Source organism: Plecotus auritus, assembly GCF_963455305.1.
Source record: "Plecotus auritus genome assembly, chromosome: 6".
NCBI lineage: Eukaryota > Metazoa > Chordata > Mammalia > Chiroptera > Vespertilionidae > Plecotus > Plecotus auritus.
Window position 1 is genome coordinate 127835741 of NC_137773.1, and position 18577 is coordinate 127854317.

The following is an 18577-nucleotide window of genomic DNA, read 5'->3' on the forward strand; positions in this document are numbered from 1 at the left end:
TCACAGTCTCTGTTTCCTAATCCCTCACAAACACAGGAGTTGCACTCCTGAAAAATAGCACAGTTGGCCAAGCAGCCTTACCACGATCAAGGTGTTAGAGAAGAAAGGGGTACTGGGTAAATCACAAAAGGTTTCACATAGATGGACAAATTAAGTTTCTTCCCAGTCTGCTGCCGCATCGTGTATGAGTGATTGAATCGGTCCACCACCCAGGAGAGATCTGTGCACACAAACTGCTCTCTGTCTTTATAGTTAGGCCATGTGGTGCACGTGACAAGTGCTTTGGGAGGTCAGAGGTCCACACAAGAAACAGGCAGGCATCATCCAGAATACACTGACGAACAAGAGCACTGGGCTGCGGGTGGTGCAGACGCACCATAGATTTTAAGATACTACAGACAGAAAAAAACAAACAGCGGCTTTAGTGTAAACCCTAAATATAAGAGAGCTGCAAGCTTCTTGCAGTAAGGGCAGCCCCACGGAGCAGCACCCCGAGTGAGGAGCAAGCTTCATACAGCGAAAGGTGGTTAATCATTTCTGAGACAATGCCTAGATGGTCAGAGAGAAAACAGATCTCGAAAGACACAGTCACAAACCTCTAAAGTAAACCCAGCACGAATAGCTTTAAAAGTCTGCCCTGGGGAACGACTTCTGTGATGCCACGGGAACCGGGCAGTGCAGAGATTTGAGCGTCGGGGGCAGATTTTCCTACAACTGCCAAAGGGAGTTGCATTGATCTTCCAGTTTTTCCAACCAGCTCCCTCTGATATCGAGTTCAAAGGCATCTGCACATGTTCTTATCTTTGTTTACCATTTTTATGACTAGATGAGTGTTCTACGAAATTGGTGCTTATTTCACAAATCGTTGCGGTGTCTGGGGAATGAATACGCATATGAGTTTAATTGAAGGGCACCAAGATGAAGCTGGAATACCCCGAAAATGCCAACTTCAGCATTTTGGCATGTAAATTTAATTTTTTCCCCTACTTATTATCTTTTTAAAAAATTAAGTTATAGTTTTAAGTTTGTTCAATTTGATATTTTATAATGGCCACATTTAGCAACAGGCTAGCAAAATCTCCTTACAATTTAACTGAATTCTGTCCCATAATATTGCTGTCCCAGAATGTTCTAGACTTAAACCTTTTTTGTTTGACTTCAAAAATTCTCCTGATCTCAGCTGACACATACATATAGGCTAATGATTCCTTATTCTTTTCTAGCCCTGATTTTTCCTCGAGATTAAAGTTCACACCTGCAAATATCTACAGAGCATCTGTATTTAGAAATCTCGCCGGCATCTCAGGTCATTCTTTCCTGCACAGCTCCTGCTCCTGTGGTCCTCACTTCACCCAGGGATCCTTCTCAACTCTGACATCTATATCCAAGCGGTCACCAAATCTGGCTGATTTTATTTGCTAAATACGTCTAGAATCTGCTATTGCTATAGTTCCTATTGCCTCATCCACCATTCTTGCTAGGGATGCTGAGCCAGAATCCTAAGTGGTTTTCTGGCTCTGCTTGTTCTGCACCTCTGCCCTTCTCTTTCACCTCCTCCAAATTGTCCTCCACACAACTGTGGGGGACATCCATTTAAATTGCATTTAAATCTTTACACCTGATCTTAGAATCCAGTTGACTAAACCTTGGTTGGCCAGGGACTAGGGGCTTCTCAGACATGAGATTGAAGTTATTATTATTATTAGTTATTCCTATCAGCCTATACATAACCCAAATAGCCACCACTGTGCCCCTCCCCCCCAATCTGCTGAGATTAAAACATTCAGGTGCCCTCAAACAGTTAATTACCATAAAGCAGGGTGTATCAGCCTCACCACGGACATTTTAGGCCAGATAGTTAGTTTTCCACTGTGGGGCACCCTGCACATTGTAGGATGCTGAGCAGCATTTCTAGTCTCCACCACCATAACACTGACCACCCCAGTGTGACAAGTGTCTTCAGGCATGGCCACCTGTCCCTCGGGGGGCAAAATCCTCTGTTCCCTCCCTCCCTCTTCCTCCTCTCTGTAAGAACTACTTCCATTAAAAAAGTTCTTAAATCACTGTTTAAAGCTTTACCCCATTCATTCACACTGTCCTTATCTAACCATGCAATCCATTCAATATTCTTTATAGCCATTTCATGAAAAAAAGAAAAAGAAAAACCAAACCAACAAACTTGTCTTCAGATCTATAAAATAATTACAGGTGCAGAGCCAGAGAGAATTTAGAATAGGATCAAAGGATTTAATTATGGGGGAAAAGAATAAGGACACAATTTTAAGTTACAAGAAAATAACTCTTTGGGTTCCAGCATAATTGACAAGTCCCTAAAGCACTAATATACACACTATAAGCCCAGTGCACGAGTTCGTGCACAGGTGGGGTCCTGCTGGCCTTCCCCAATGGGGCCCATCGGGCCGGGCCAGTGAGGGGGAGGGGCCACAGGTGGTTGGCCGGCCTGACCCGCCCGAACGGGGTATTGGGGGCCAATTGGGGGCTAGGCAGCCAGGGGTAGGGGCCAATTGGGCCCCGGGTCAGGCTGGTTGGCTGCCGCAGTGCGTGTCATAGCCACCGGTTGTTCCGCCATTCCGGTCGCTAGGCTTTTCTATATATAGATGATAATAACAGGGACCAAGTGATATAGACTTCCTTCTCTATCCTCTTCAACTGAATACCCAACGTTTCCCATTTGGTACTCCTCTAAGAGCACAGACCCTGGAGATATACTGTTTATGTTGAATACTGGCTCCAACATTTATTTGGCTGTGAAATATTGAGGAATTTATATTGAAAAAGCTCCATGCCTTAGCTTCTGCACCTGTAAAATGGGTGTAATAACACCTTGAGAGCGTCCGAAGAGAAGATTAAACCAGATGATACTTAATGTAGGGAGTTCATTTTAGCATTTTACATAAAATAAGTCCACAATAAATGCTAATTGTTATTAACACTATTTGTATTGTATCTAGAAGCACTTTTCCCAACTAGTTTATCTTGGAGAGGAAGAGTGGGGAGAGGAGAGTTGCCAGTCACTTCTACTCTTGGGATGCAAAGTGATTTATGGGTAGAGTTCTCCCAAGAGGTCTAATCAGCTAAGGAATCTACTACTTCACACTCTAGGGAGGACACAATTAGGAAAAACAAGACAACTGGATTGAGAGTTATGAAACTAGAATCCTCAGCTTGGTATATTCCAGAGCTACTGGGTCATGGCCAACCACTTAACCCCTTAGAAGCCAGGTATCTCACTTCATTTTAGGGAGATCACTATGGAGTTCCTAATATTTTCTCTGAGACTATGAAAAATTATAGGACGTGTATGAGAACTAATGGTCAAAACAAGTAAATTCTAAACTAAATGAAGATACTAAACCACTCTCTGCTTATGATGAAGGCAAAGTACTTGCTAACTGTCCTTGAAGTGCAATGATTTAATTAAAGAAGATTTTCACATGGTCACATTCAAAGAACTCAAAGCTTCTTAACTATGTAATGCTTCGCCAATTATTAAATAGTCTTCGGTAATGTTCGTTAAGAGGAAGTTTGAATTACAGGCCATTTGCAGCCAGGAGATGCACTGAAAACACCTGATAGACTATAAATTCAATGTTGTACATCCACAAATCTGCTCCAAAATTGCATCTGAACATTAAAAATGACTCTGGCTTTCACTTAATGACAAGTCCTATGAAACCAATTAGCTGTTAAAATAGCTTAATTGGAACATATGTATTTTAATTTTTGTGTGTGTATAAAAAAAGTCTTCTTAATCAACCCAAAACATTCTGAAATTACACTTTTAGGTAATGTAGTGAAAGAATTGAACTTATAACTGGATAAAACCAAGGATGTGGAAAATGTGAGAAAGATGATATTCAAACAGCAGCAACTGGGAAGGAATGAATTAAGAATCATATTAGTTTATTGCAATTATCCTGAAAAGCAGTGTAAGAAGGAGGTTTTAACAGCCTATCACTACTCTCTGGCATCAATTCATATGCTTTCCAATTCAAAATACTTATTCGTTTTTCTGTGGTGGGTGGTGGGTAGATGAGTATAATTACTTTTTTTTTTTCTTTCTTTCTTCCTTCCCTCCCTCTTTTTTCTTAATCTTCACCCAAGGATATTTTTTCCATTGATTTTTTTTTTTTAAGGGAGAGTGGGAGAGAGAGAAAGAAAAAAATCCATGTGAGAGAGACCCATCAATTGGTTGCCTCCTCCACAAGCCCTGACCAAAGCCAGGGATTGAGCCTGCAACCCAGCTATGTGCCCTTGACCAGGAATTGAACCCGAGACCCTTTGGTGTGTAGGCCACTTAGAAACACTGGCCAAGGCCCTCCCTTCCTCTTATTTCTCTGTCCTTTCTTCCCTTCCTTCCTATGGAGGGCCTTGCTTCACCTTGCCAAGAGGATCAGTCAAAAGTAAAATAATAAAAATAAAATAAGTAGACCTATAGTAAGGATAGAATGAAATTATTCTTCATTTAAAAAAGAAAAAGATTCCTCAGGATGGTTGAAAAAAATCAACGAGGTCAATTTAGGTCACCATGGGACAATTGATACTTTAATAGTGGTTTGCTATGTAAAAAAATGGAAGAAGCTGAAGACAAATAGAGAAAGGAGAGTCCAATTCTAAAATTTACAAATAGGAACGTCATACTCACAAAATAAAATATTTGTCACTTTGAAATTATACATAAGATATAATTCTTGTATTAATTTCTTGACATTTCATCTTCCCCTACCTCCCAATGACAAAATAATGCTACTGTCAATGAAAGAATTCAAAAGCCAATTCAAAGTTTCTCATAAACTCTGAGGTCAGGCTACAATTCTGAGGCTACATTTGTAATGTTCATGGAGAATGGTAGAAAGAAGGTGCTTAATAAATATTGCAGAATGAGCAAATGAGTTAGCAAATGAAAACATGAATAAATAGATGAGAAAATATTACATTTTGTTTACTTAGAGAATCTGATGGAAAAAAGGGGGAGAAAAACATAGACATGTAAAGAATAGCAATACCAAGAAACATACATACATGTTTGCTGAAGCACATAGAAACTACTCCATTAACCTTCACAGACAGACCCTAGGAAGGAAATATTAGAGACAGAGGCAAGCTAGAAAGGCAAATAGCAAAAATTCAGAGTCTCTCCAGCCGCTATGTACTAAGATAAAAGCATTTTAATAGAAAACTTTATTAAAACATCCAGAGACACAGACATACCCAGATAGTCTTGGCAATAAAGTCTCTGAATGCACTACTACTTCCAGATTTTTAAGGCTCTGTTGCTTTTTCACAACTACAAGCATAAAAGAAGACACATCCCTTTAACAGCATGTTAGACCCAATGGAACCCATGTCGGAAAGTTACCATCCTCAATAAATCAGCGGACCTATGCTCTTCAGGTTAATGTCCTTCCTTGGCCATCTTAAGGGTCTTATCCTTCTGATATAACCTCGTTTTTAGGTGATGCTGACATATCCACCTAGATATGCTTTTCCAAGATTCAGGTCATTAATGTTGTGGTAAGCATCCTGAGAAGTTCCCTATAACTCAGTCCTGAGGTGTAATTTAGGTTAAGATACTGATGTGAGGGCTAGGGAAAAGTTGGTGATGGGATACAAAGAGAAGAGAAACAAGACTCAGACTGTCAACCCCTCAGCTCCTAGTGCCTACTTCTAACATGCCTTAGCTGATAGCTTGTCAAGTTGTTCCTTTGTAATCAAGACTACAGAATCTAAATATGTTTTCATAAAATTCAGTTCAGTATTTGCACAACCAAGCCCCAGAGTTAGCCTCCTGCAAGAGATCGAAAGTGAGGAGTAAGTTAAGACCCCAAGTCCTCAATGAGCTCACAGTACAAGGGCAGAAGAAGGCACATAAAACTATAGGCTTAATGCACAATGGCAGCTAAGAGAAACAGGGGTTAAAGGAAGGACAAATCACATTTACCTAGGGGAGGTGGGGGTGGGTAGAGGGAAGGTGAAATGCAGGGAGGTGGAGAGAAGGCTTCCTGGCCAGCCCTGGATGGATGAATCATCAAGAACTCCTCTTGCCTTCTCAGTGTCTATAAATAATCCCAGGTGCTGCCATTTCATTTAATTACGAAGCTGCTCCAGATGGAGGGAAATAATTAAGCAGTCTGGACCGACATGACATAAAGAATGCGGCAGCAACTTGAGAAATATTTCAGTTTTTAAGTTTGCTTTCAACTCTGAAATAAGGGCAGAAATGAACAGGGGGCAAATGACTGAGTTACAGACCTTAGGGAAGACCAAATGACTGCAGGCAGATTCTGGGTAAAAATTTAAAAAGAAATTAAAAAAAAAAATACTGGTGCCAAGGGGCTCAACTCTCCCAGAAGAAGTAAAACTGTTAACATTGAATGAAGAAACCTCAATAGAACTGTTGAGTCTTCAAAAGAAATCATTTCAGACAACCTTTAAATAAAGCAGGATGCAATTTATTTATTTCTGAAATGTATAAGAACGATGCCAATGACTGGACCTCTGGATGGAGACATGACGAAAATATTATATCTTTGAGTCTTTTCAGAAGTGACTACACCCAAACACGTCTAACAAGAGAGCCGCAAAGAATATCACAAAAGAAAAGTTTCTAAATGTAGGTGCTCTTCAAGAATCATGCATTTATAACTCCGAGTTCAATGGAATCAGGAAATAGAAATAAAAATATAGGTCTTCAAATAATAATGCCAACTGAGCCATAACATTAATGAGATGTTCCCTCCAAACCAAAATTCAAAGATAATTATGTACTTCTTGAAAAAACTACAATAATCAAAACCATAAGAAGTCTGGGGTTACCTAGCATCTATGAGCATCAGACTGAAAGCCAGTAAGATAGTTGTATTGTTCGAAGGCATTTCAGTTCTGGTGGATAAATGGAGGGAGTATTCATGAGGAATGGTGAAGAAAAGATCATAAAAAAGAAAAACTAATAAGAATCCAATTCAGAGAGTTATGACGGAAAATTCTTGGTCTAAAACACATAGGCCCACTTAAAAGTAAGGTCACTGCGAGTACTGGTACTTTTTACTCCATAATCTTAAATCAGAACTAATGCAATATTTTCAGAGTGAAGTATCCTTTACAAATTGTCTAATCATTCCACTGTTATATTTAACTTTCCTGTAAACATTGTTTTCTTATTTTTTACTTCTTTAAACCCATGTAGAATATTGTCAGAATACAATATTTTAAAAGAGCATTTTAATCAAGTTTGGTATTTTATATTTCTACAGGAATTCAAATTAGACTAATGGTAAAGAATACTGGAGATTCTACTTTAACAAACAGAAAATAATCATTTTAATTTTTGCCTTACATAGTTAAACAAGCATTTAATTATTTCTTCAGTGGATTAACTACAAATGTCTTTATCCCTTGCCAATTTAACGTAATTAATTTAACAATCCTTTAAAATCAAATGGTATCCTTACTTTCCACTATATCTTCCAGAGGGTTGCTGGCCCAAAGGTGTATATGAACTGGAAAACACGGCGTTCTTTCTTCCAGACACACTACTAACACGAGTGGGGAAAATATAATAAATATTCCACCCCGCAGTGGCTATGAAGTGAATGCACCTTGTAGAGCTCTGTGGGCCCAAATGCACACAACCATATATGGCTGCCAAGGTTTGCCATCTTCCTTACATGGAGGAGGTCATTCCTTCCTTCACTGGTGTTCACACTAAGCACTCAGGAAAGACCTGGCTCACCGTTCAGCATTGACATTGACCTTCAACTGTGCCTGTAACTGGAAGATGTCCGCTGCCACTCAGAGTTACTGGGGTCCAGGTTGGGATCCTGATCGGAAGGTCATGCTGATATGAAGGCATGAGGAAGACTGTTGCAATGGGAAAGCAAGGCCCATTCAAAGTAGACCAATAGCCTCTACTCAGATTCTGATTGCTGCTATATCATCTGGATGTCATGTGTAAAACCTTCCATGTTTAACTAAAGAAAAGAATTGTAAATGCTATGTCTGTTCAGTCATTACTTTTGTGAGCCACAACACAAGAGGCCTGCCTGCAGACAACCTCGACTCTAGGTCACCATATGGTTTGGTCAACTATGTGCCCCTTCGGTTTGTGTTTGTTTTGGTGTTTTGGAAGCATGGACTTCATCCTATCTCATCATAGCAAAGGCAGTGAGAGAACTAAAATTACATGGAATAATGGGCACATGATTAGGAAGGAAAAAGAAACAAATATAATGAAAAAATGAATGTAAAAAATTATTCTAATGTGAGTCAGCATCAAGGCTACAACATCTGCATGGGCTTAGCCTTGCCTAGGCATGAGCTCGGGCCACTGGCATCATGGCCCTCAGGATAATGAAAAGGTGGGCTCCTGAGCACCAAGTCAGAGCACAGCCTCATCACAAGTGGGGAAGCTTCTCCACGCCCCTCTTTCTGGCCATGACCACGTGGGACTGTGGGGTCCTAGTGGGCAGGTGCTGATTACATTTATTTTACCTAATGGCGCACCTGGTAGTATTCCTGGCTCCGGAAGCAGTGCTGATGGTAAATACTCCTTCAATGCCAAAATGTGCGATGCCAGGTTTGAACAGGGAAATATATGCCAAGATTTAACTGACTACTTGGGGGAAAAATACCAAACTCCCAAATTTAACATTCCTACGGAAAGACTCAAAATACAAAGACCCCACAGTATGGGATCTAACTGGACTGTGAAATTAAAGTAACAAAAACAAAGTTTCCCTTTCCATTGCATGTCACAGTCTGAACTCAGATGTACAAATGAACTGATGTACAACTGCATTTCTAAGGGAAACTATGGGGTCAGCTCACCACAGCAATTCTGTCCCATTCCAGGTTATCTGCCTATTTTGTGTCTAGAGGACAGGAAGCCAAAATTCAGAGAAGAACTTACTAGATAAAATGCATCTAAATTTCTTTGCATGTGAGCTAGTAGTCCTGCCCTAGAAATCCTTTAAAATTCAAAGCCTGGATTTCCCACTGAGGTGTTTTGCGGTTTGTACACCAATGTGCTTTCCCTGCCTGAGACTAATTGGTCTTATATTTAACAAGAGTTTACAGAACTAGAAAAATAAAATGCTTTGGGGTAGACATTTGCAGCAGCATGGATGGACCTGGAGAGCATTATGTTAAGTGAAATAAGCCAGGCAATGAAAGAAAAATACCACATGATCTCACTCATTTATGGAAAATAAAGAACATTATAACCTGATGAACAAAAAGTTAGATATAGAGGCAGTAAAGCACTGAAGAGACTGTCAAATTACTGCGGGAAGGCTGGGGAGTGTTGGGGAGGGAGGGAAATAGATCAACCAAAGGACTTGTATGCATGCATATAAGCACACCAATGGACACAAGACACTGGGGGGTGGGATGAGGGCATGCGACAGGTGGTAGGGGAGGCTGGGGGAAGGTCAATGGAGGAAAAAAAAGGAGATATATATACTAATATATGTAATATTTTAAACAATAAAAAATATTTTTAAAAAATGCTTTGGGGTAGAGCATGCTGTGAACCAGCCCTGTTAGTGCTCCTAAAAACATTTTTAAAATGCATTTTCCCACAAGAAAGATGACCCAGGGCCTGGCTGAGCTGGTCATGGTGGGCATGACAGGGGAGGAGGGATTTAGATTTGAGGGCAAGGCTAGGGGAGTAGAGGTCCAACTCCCTGCAAAGCACCATGCCAAGAAGACAGTAACAGAAAACAAGGGATTAACCACGTAGCTGGGAACTGTTTAGGAATGTTTCAAGTGACCCCAGTATTGTCAAAGGCAACCTAATCATGGCTTAGAAGCAAAAGGGGACCTGCCGAAACCCAAATGAGCTGCCAATAGGACAGGGTCCAGAACAGTCTTCTGTTCATGCAAAGAAGACTCACTCTACGGGGTCTCTATCCCATAGTGACAGAGATGGATGGACATGGACTCATAGTATTTGTCATGTCCCAGTGTTGACTATGTGCCAGGACCGATACTATGGACTCCATGTAATGACTTACAATCTTGATTCTGTAGAAGTTGCCACCCCCACCTCACAGATAAGGATACTGAGGTTGGAAAGTTTAAATTACTAAGTCGCCATTAAACAGATGTTAAGTAGAAGAGACGGGATTCAAAGTAAACAGTTTTTCCTCCAGTGAATAAACTCTTAAAACACTACACTCTACTACGGTTCATGAAAAGTACAGAGAAAAAGTATGTGGGGAGAACAATAGGGACAATGGAGAGATCAGCCCAATGTACAATAAAAAAGATGACTTCCAAAACATCTGTGGATTAACCACAATAACACACACATTCCATAACACAACCCAGTACATAGTCACTGCGTCGCTCTGGATATAAACAACTAAAGAAAAGTGTTACAAACATACTTAACCTTACTATGTGTGACATACTAATATTCTCTGATTTTTTTCTATTCTATGTCAGTACTTTTAAAATGCTGATCAGGTCTCATGTATATGACGTCACAGCTCACCAGAAGGTCAGAACCCACCGTTTGAAAACAAGTACCATGACCAAGTTGATGACCACCAACCACTGTTACTGTTTTTGATGTTTGAGTAGAATATTAGGCTTTTCAATTTTTTACATGTAATCTCCTCCAATCTGTGCCTTTATTCAAAAGAAGGAAAGGGAGAGAGAGTAGTTAAGAGGAAGAGATAAGCAGTGGAGAGAATTTTCCATCATTTTATTTTTATACGAAAAAGAGTAGTGAAATGAACACACTGGAAACAAGAATAGCTCCATCTCTATGACAAAGGAGCTTGCCCCAAAAGGCAGAGGTTAAAGGACCAGGCCAGGGAAGGTTCTGATGTCTTTGATGTTCCTTTGACTTGTCAGGAAGATAGAATTAGTCACTGGTAAAAGGAACACCAGTATGTAGTCTTTGGCAAATTTTAAGACTGAAAGACAAGTCACATACCTACTACTCAGGTTACCTTCCACACAATAAAGCACCAGGTCTCTCTAGGCCACTTGGTCAATATTAATTTGATTTGACATTAACAAGTCTCGACAACATTACCTATGGAAGAATGAAAAGTTTGGCTTCTAGGTACAAAATCAATACAGGGGCCAGGAACACTCATTAATGCCAACACAGCCCACATTTAAAAAGAGAAAGAAACGATGGCAAATCATAAGCGGAATGGTCTCAATACATACTTCAGTTGGGGATTTCTGAGTGGGAATAAAGAGGGGTTTCTTCAGAGAAGTAACTGATGCCATTATTAATCTACTTGTACGTAATGTCAAATTTTGAAGTTGTTCCAAAGAAAACCACTTTTTTTCTTTACATCGGCCTCTTAATATGCTGAAGGAACCTGTTCAAAACGCTTCAGCAGTGAAAGTAACTTAGATGATAAATGTGTTCTTCAATCTGTGTACCAGTCAAGTGGCAATAAAATCAGGATAATTCATGCAAAAATTTTCATTATGTTTCTAAACATACTTATTTACATTTTAAATCACACATTAGACAATATGAAATATCTTTCATTTAGACAGGTGTGAACTAGAAAACAGATGCGTTCATTATACACAGAATAATTCGGTGAATTAAAAAAAAAAATACTCAAAGAACTCTCTGGATGAAGTACTTGGGCCACTGTTAACTTACTTGGAAAAATATGGCCATGGCTCCGATTATTCTGTTTTCAGAAATGGCAGTTTGAAAGCTGTCAAAGTCGTCTGGATTGTAAAAGAAAAGCTGCATCTGAAAAAGAACAATTAAAAGTGGATTAGTAACATTTCCACACCTACACCTAAGTAGAGAGAACAATACAATGAATCGGTTCCCCACTTACTAAGATTATTCATCTACCAATATTTGTTCATTACAAAATTACTTCAGCAGGCATCACCAAAACACACATCTTCTCACATAATGACAAAATAAAAACACCCTCACCTTCTTATTATCTGAAGCTCATGTTATGGTGGAAGTTCCTGATTAAGAAGCAAATTTTTAATGGAGTTATACACCTTAAAGTAAAAAACTGAGCTGTGAGATTCAGTCCACATGTTAAAATTATAAATGCTCAAATGGGCACATCTGTATAAACACCACCCGTTCTAACGATGAGAATTTGAAGGAGTCTCTCAGCAACCTTGAGAAATAGCCTAAATTTCAGGGACTCAAAAAATATATATATAACGGTAATGATAATAATGACTTCACAGTTTAGGAAAAGCCATCTCATTCATTATTCCACTCAATCTATCTAACAATGCATGTGAAGATAGAGCAGAAATTACTGCACTCAGTTATAAATGAGGAACTAGGGCCTCAGAAAGTTGATGTTATCTTGGCTAAGATTAAACATCAGAGGAAGAATGTAAAATCCAGATGCTCTCAGCCCAACCTTAGATAATTTCTCTTACATTTGGCTAGGATTTCTTATTCAAAAAGCAGAATAGAGATAAATCAACTTAAATCATTATGAAATTTTAATGCTTGAACACTCTGATAATTCACACAATTCAGAGAACAAAAAGAGACCACTGAGTATTCTCCTGAGAACACACTTATGATAAAAATAACAGATCTTGGTTTCTATTCCAGTTTCCTCATTTACCTGCCTGTGAGATCTCAGGTAAGCCAGCTAATTTCTGAGCATCAGCTTCCTCATGTACAGAATCAAGTATTTACCCTTGGTAGGGTAGGTATGGGGACCAAACAAGTTAGCATATGTAGCACCACGGCCTAGACCTCATCAGTGCTCAACAAGTCACTATCACCAGCACCACTACCACTATCAGCACCACCACCATCACCACCATCACCACCACCACCACCACCAACATCACCACCACCACCACCACCATCAGCACCACCACCACGATCACTACCACAACCATCACCACCATCACCATCACTACCACCACCATTACCATAACCACCACTACCATCACCATAACCACCACCACTATCACTACCATCACCACCACCACCACCACCACCACCACCACCACCACCACCATGATCACTACCATCATCATCATCGTCACTACTACCACCACCACATATTGTAAAGTTAACGTTTGGTAGACATCTTAAAATTTCTAGCAAGAATGTGATTCCACTGAATCTTACAGATTGACCCTGCTCCTTACAGTAAGCCAAATCTCTTATATCATTAGATCTCTTCCATGACCTCTTTTCCCCATTTTTCCAAATGACATGATGCTATTTTCTGTAACGGACTGAACAACCACACCCCAGATGGAGTTTGGAGAGTTTATACTGAATAATGATAAATTATAAATTCCCAGTGGGGAAAGCGTAATCATAGAGACTAGCAGAAGTACAGGTCGACGGTAAACAGAGTCCTGTCGACTGATTTAACCAATATGTTAATTGAGTTCTTTTCTGAAGGGTGAAATCTGGTATCTAAATCAAGACATTGTCTAGAAGAACACAGGTACCCAATGGATGGTAGAAGAACGGGTAGATTCTTTTCCAGGATTTTCTTTCTTACAGTGAATTATTTTTCTCAAACTGTGAATTCCCACTGAGACTGCAGCTTCTTACAAATGTGTTGCGTTTAGGTTTGGACAGCTTTAGACATCATGAATTTATACTGAGAAAAATCCATTCAATGAGGTACAGATTAAAACAGTTTAATAGTGGGTGAATTGCTTTGGGTACATGGCTACTATCCCAAGGAAGATACTCCACAGAAGTATATTCAGAAAATTACACTTCACTTTTCTTTTAAAACTCAGGCCCTCAAATTAAGTAAGTTCACAGAAGGGTTTCTTATTCTTCAGCGTATGAGCAAGGGGGGCATTGTGTAATGCATCACCTGAATAGTGTGTGATACAAAATACTTTAAGTCTTCTTCAAGGGCACTTTCATTTACAACTGGGTGAGAAAATTCATTTTTTAGAAAATGTCTTTGAGTCATGGCTCCACCCATCAGGATAATGCAATGTCTCATAAAAAGAAAGGCAGCACAAGTCGGAAATATCAATTTTCCTGGCTAGTTCTCTCAAGCTGTAGTCTACTGAATTATGCTAACGTTTGAAGCTATCTTAAATAGGAGAGTAAATAAGTAGATGGAGTTTTGCTGAGTGAAATGGACTTTAAGTTATCTTAGTTTTACTCTTGATGAGACATATTTGAGAAGAGGCTAGAAACCTATTTTCCAAAAATACCTTTGGAAGGAGCTGGGTGGCTACTAAATACCTTGAGTAGCCCATCAACATTCTGTACCTGCTCTCAAGAGCCACACTCAGAGCATCCTCCAAAATGTGTTCTTCCTAATAGTGTGAATGTAAGTGACGCCCACTGCCCAGCAATCATCCTCCTGAAAAACCATGGTGCACATAAACTGAAAGGATGTGGAAAACTCAACAATAAAGAGATCGATTAACTGTTGCACACACATATCTTTCACTCACTGCTACCAACTATTCACATTTTACTCCACTTGCATCCTCTCTATCTCCTCACATGCAAGACTTTTTCTGAGTAATTTCATACTAAATGGGAGATAATATACCCCTTCACCTATAAATACTTAAGTGCATCATTTCTAAGAATAAGGATGTTCTCTTAAATATAACTACAGCATAATTATAAAATTAGAAAATTTCACTTTGATGCAACACTATTATCTCATTATAGTGCATTTTTCTGGCAAGTGCCCTAATAAGCCCATTGTGGGTTATTATATGGGTTCTCAGCCCAGGAATCCAATCTATGATCAAACTTTGCATTAGCTGTCATGTCTCTATACTGACCCCTCCCACCCCCAACCGTCATCTGGAGCAGCCCCTCAGCCTTTTTTCACTCTAGTAGTGTGAAGTGTACAGGCCAGTTATCATGCAGAAATGGGGCTGTCTCATGGTTTTTAGGATTAGAGTACAGGGTATATTTTGGGTAGGTTACCACAGTAGTAATACTGTGTCTTCACAGTGCACCATGCCAGGAAGCACAGTAAATGGGTGTTGAAATTGATCACCTGGTTAAGGTGATGTCTGCTAGGCTTCTCTACTATCACGTTATTAATTCTCCTTTTGCAATTAAAAAGTACTTTGTAGGGAGATATTTTGAGATTACATAAATATCCTTTTCCTCAGCTAACCTTAACCTACCAGCTTTAGTATCCATTGATGATTTTCTCACTCTGCCATATTCCTATATCCATTCATGGCATTCTAGTGTAAGAAATTGCCTTTCCTTCTCCAGTTTATTCACTCCTTCATTCGTCTATATCAATAAGGAATCATTTGTTTTTGTTTTTATTGTATTCAGCGGGTTATAATCCATCACTATCAGTATTGTTGATGCCCCAACTGTCTCAGATTTGCCCAATAGGAGACTTCAAAAAGCTTCCTCGATCATACTGCTACGTTCTTACCGTTTCCATTAGTTAAGACCTCCTCATCAGCTCATTATGTATTTTCCCTGCTTTGGTCCTAAAATTGGTAATTTCTGAGTGAACCCTGGTCCCTTTTAATGAGGAATGGTATTTAAAGACCAAATATCATTAATTCAGTGCTTTCCAAATATTTTTGAGATTAGAATACTTCGGTTCTTCAAGAGAACTATATACCTTGAGGCTGTGCGAGTCTATTCCAAGGAGGACCTTTTTTTGCAAGGAAAGAAAGCGGGATCAACTTTGTTTAATGAGTGTCCCTCACCAGGCACAGTGCTGTGGAGTATGTAAATCTTCCATCAACACAAACACACTGCATGAAGCTCAACTACAAAGGCACTGCAGACGGTTGTGTACCAGGCCACAATCAAGGGACCAGTTCTAAGCAACCTTTCAAATACATGAGCAAGAATCACAGGCCTGGATACATCATTCATTTCTACCTTATGAAATGGCTGCAAAACTAGAAAAAACTCCAGGCATTTCTCCAGCCAGATCAAAGTGGCAGATAACGTAGAGTATAATATGGCCTAACCTGACTGTTGGAAAATCGAATTTACAGGGGGAAAAGCCCTATGACAGAGCAGGAAGCATGTGCTAAAATATAGATATGGAAAATGCAAAAACAAATGGTAACATTACCAAGTAATGGGAAGAAGATGAAATGGGTACTGTGAGCATAGGGTTGCTGGCGGTCAATGTTTTATTGGTTTGGGAACTAATATGATGCATACAGAGTCATAACAAAATGTCTGCTTAGCTTTCCCTTTCATCTGCCTTACTGTAAAATAACTCTAGTTGTAATTTGATTTAAAAACCATGTATATCCCTGATTTCCAATTTGTATCTCTCTCTGTGTTGAGCTGAATAGAAAACAACAAATCTGCACACTGAAGTCTTCTATATTTTTATTAATGCTAGTTTTCAAACAGTTAGTGAGTTCCCACTGTATGCCAGGCACTGTACTATTATCCTTTAACACTCACTGAGGTGGGTACCACCACGATCCTCATTTTACAGCCAAAGGAGCCGAGAATTTCTAACTTTACAGGCTCATAAGGATAGAGGGTGGGATTGTGAGAGAAACCTGATCTCTCCAATCCTAGTTGATCAAGACCTTCATCACTGTGCTTCCTTCCAAAAGGCAAACTTTTACTTACTGTGTATTACGTATAGGACGCTCTGACAAATGAAGACACAATTGCTCTTGGGAAGACCAAAATATCAATAATAAGACAAGGTTAACTTTTTCCCCCTTGAATGCCAAAGCTGAGTCATAGGCAAATGCATCAGAAAAAAAGCATAAGGCAAAAATGGCTCATGGTTAAGTAAAGCATATATTAAATGAATACTAAAATATTAATGGCAATGGGCAAGAGGGGACATTTCATTGAAGGTGGACTTCCTATTCTGCATTGTGACACCTGCACATATTGTCAGCTCTCACATCTCTGTGACAATGGTGGCAAGAGGAACTATCCCAACACAATGGACAAGCCAACAGGACCTTCTTTTGTGATTTAGAAGATCCTACATTTTCATTTCCTCTCAAAAAAAACATATACTTCCTTACATGCACCCCCCCCCCCCGCAACATACATGGCCCAAGAAAAACTCATGATGAAGTAAGTAAGGAAACAGCAATCTACTGATAATTCACAAGACATTTCCAGCATACTTTGGGTACCTATAGTAAGAGTGAAAGAACCCAAAGGTAAAGCCGCAGGAAAATAACAGATGAGATGTGAACAGGATAAAGTGAAGATAGTAACTAAAAAGGCAACAGCAAGGTTTGCCTATCACACAGGAGGCAGTAGATAAGAAAGGAAAGGTGTGAGATGTGTTTTTCTAATCATACTTGGCACTCACCTGCAGAAGGCCAGCTGGGCACGTGGAGGTGGACGAGAAACAGTTGCCTAAGAATAAAGATGTGTCGTGAAGGCACAGTGGAAATCCAACACAGTTAAGGACCTGCAGGTGCCACTTTGCTGGGGGATTTGTACAGGATAAAGCCAGAATGAAGGTTTTGGTAAAGGTTGTGAATATTACTTGAGTTTTGGATTACGGTGTACCTTTATTGCTACTGACCAGATCACATACCCAACGCAGCCTGTTCTAATCATTTAATTCTGCCATTGCCATCAGACAGGAAGATCGATGCAGGCAGGACATTTATCTGCCTAGTTCAAGGCTGGTCTTGAACAGTGATGCTCATTGTAAACACTAGTCACTTATATTTGAAGTCAATAAAATGAGTGGGGGCTCTGAGTGACTGGATGCAAGGACTGGCAAAAGATAAAGCCCAAGCACTATAATGAGGTTCTTGCTACTTCTAGGAATACAGAACAAGGTGAGCAGCAAGGACAGATCAGAATATTAAGAGAACAGGTGGATTTAAAGAGAAAATGCTCATATATGCCAAAGTCACTGTGAAATGGCTAAGTGGCCCCAGGTGTGGTTATGCTAAACACAGGTTATAGTACTTTCTCTTTAATCTGCAGACAATTCAAATAATTTCCTATCCAAGCAACTCCAGCCTGAAACTTTAATGCTCCAACAAAAGAAAATCTTTGGATTTATATTATGAAGGAAAAGGATAAAAACACACTATATATTATATAAAAACATATAACACAATTTAGAATTATAATACTGGTGTTCTGAACACTTTTTACTCCCAGTTTTCTATTTACAAGATCATTATTATACTTTTACCCCAATGATGGTTAGCTTGATAGTTAATTTTATGTGTCAACTTGGCTAGGCTATCAAGCCCAGTTGTTTAGTCAAGCATTATTCTAGATGTTTGAATAGATGTTGTAAAGGTTATTTGTAAAGGTTCTTTCTGCAACACAGAAATTCTCCGAGTTACCAGCCTTCGCACTTACGACTGCAATAGAAACCAAACCCTTGCTAGAATTCTCAGCCTCTTCTGCAAATTTCATTCTTGCCCACCTCCACAAATGAGTTAGCTGATCCCTTACAATCCCAATCTCTCTTTCTCGTCCTCCCCTATCCCACACGAGATATACAGCTCTCAGCACCAGCCTCCTATCCTATCTAATAAAAGAGTAATATGCAAATTAACCATCACACGGCTACACCCACCAGCCATACCCACCAGCCAATCAGGAGGGAATATGTAAATAAAT

The 18577-nt window shown here is 39.5% G+C and overlaps 1 protein-coding gene across 1 annotated transcript in view; it reads right to left on the reverse strand.

The window, feature by feature from the left end:
• The window catches only part of PTPRG (protein tyrosine phosphatase receptor type G), a 696636-nt gene that overhangs the window by 182227 nt on the left and 495832 nt on the right, over nt 1–18577 (reverse strand). The window contains exon 5 of the mRNA XM_080675721.1: nt 11660–11755. Within this exon, the coding sequence (XP_080531847.1) occupies nt 11660–11755 (96 nt within the window). The remainder of the gene's footprint in view (nt 1–11659; nt 11756–18577) is intronic.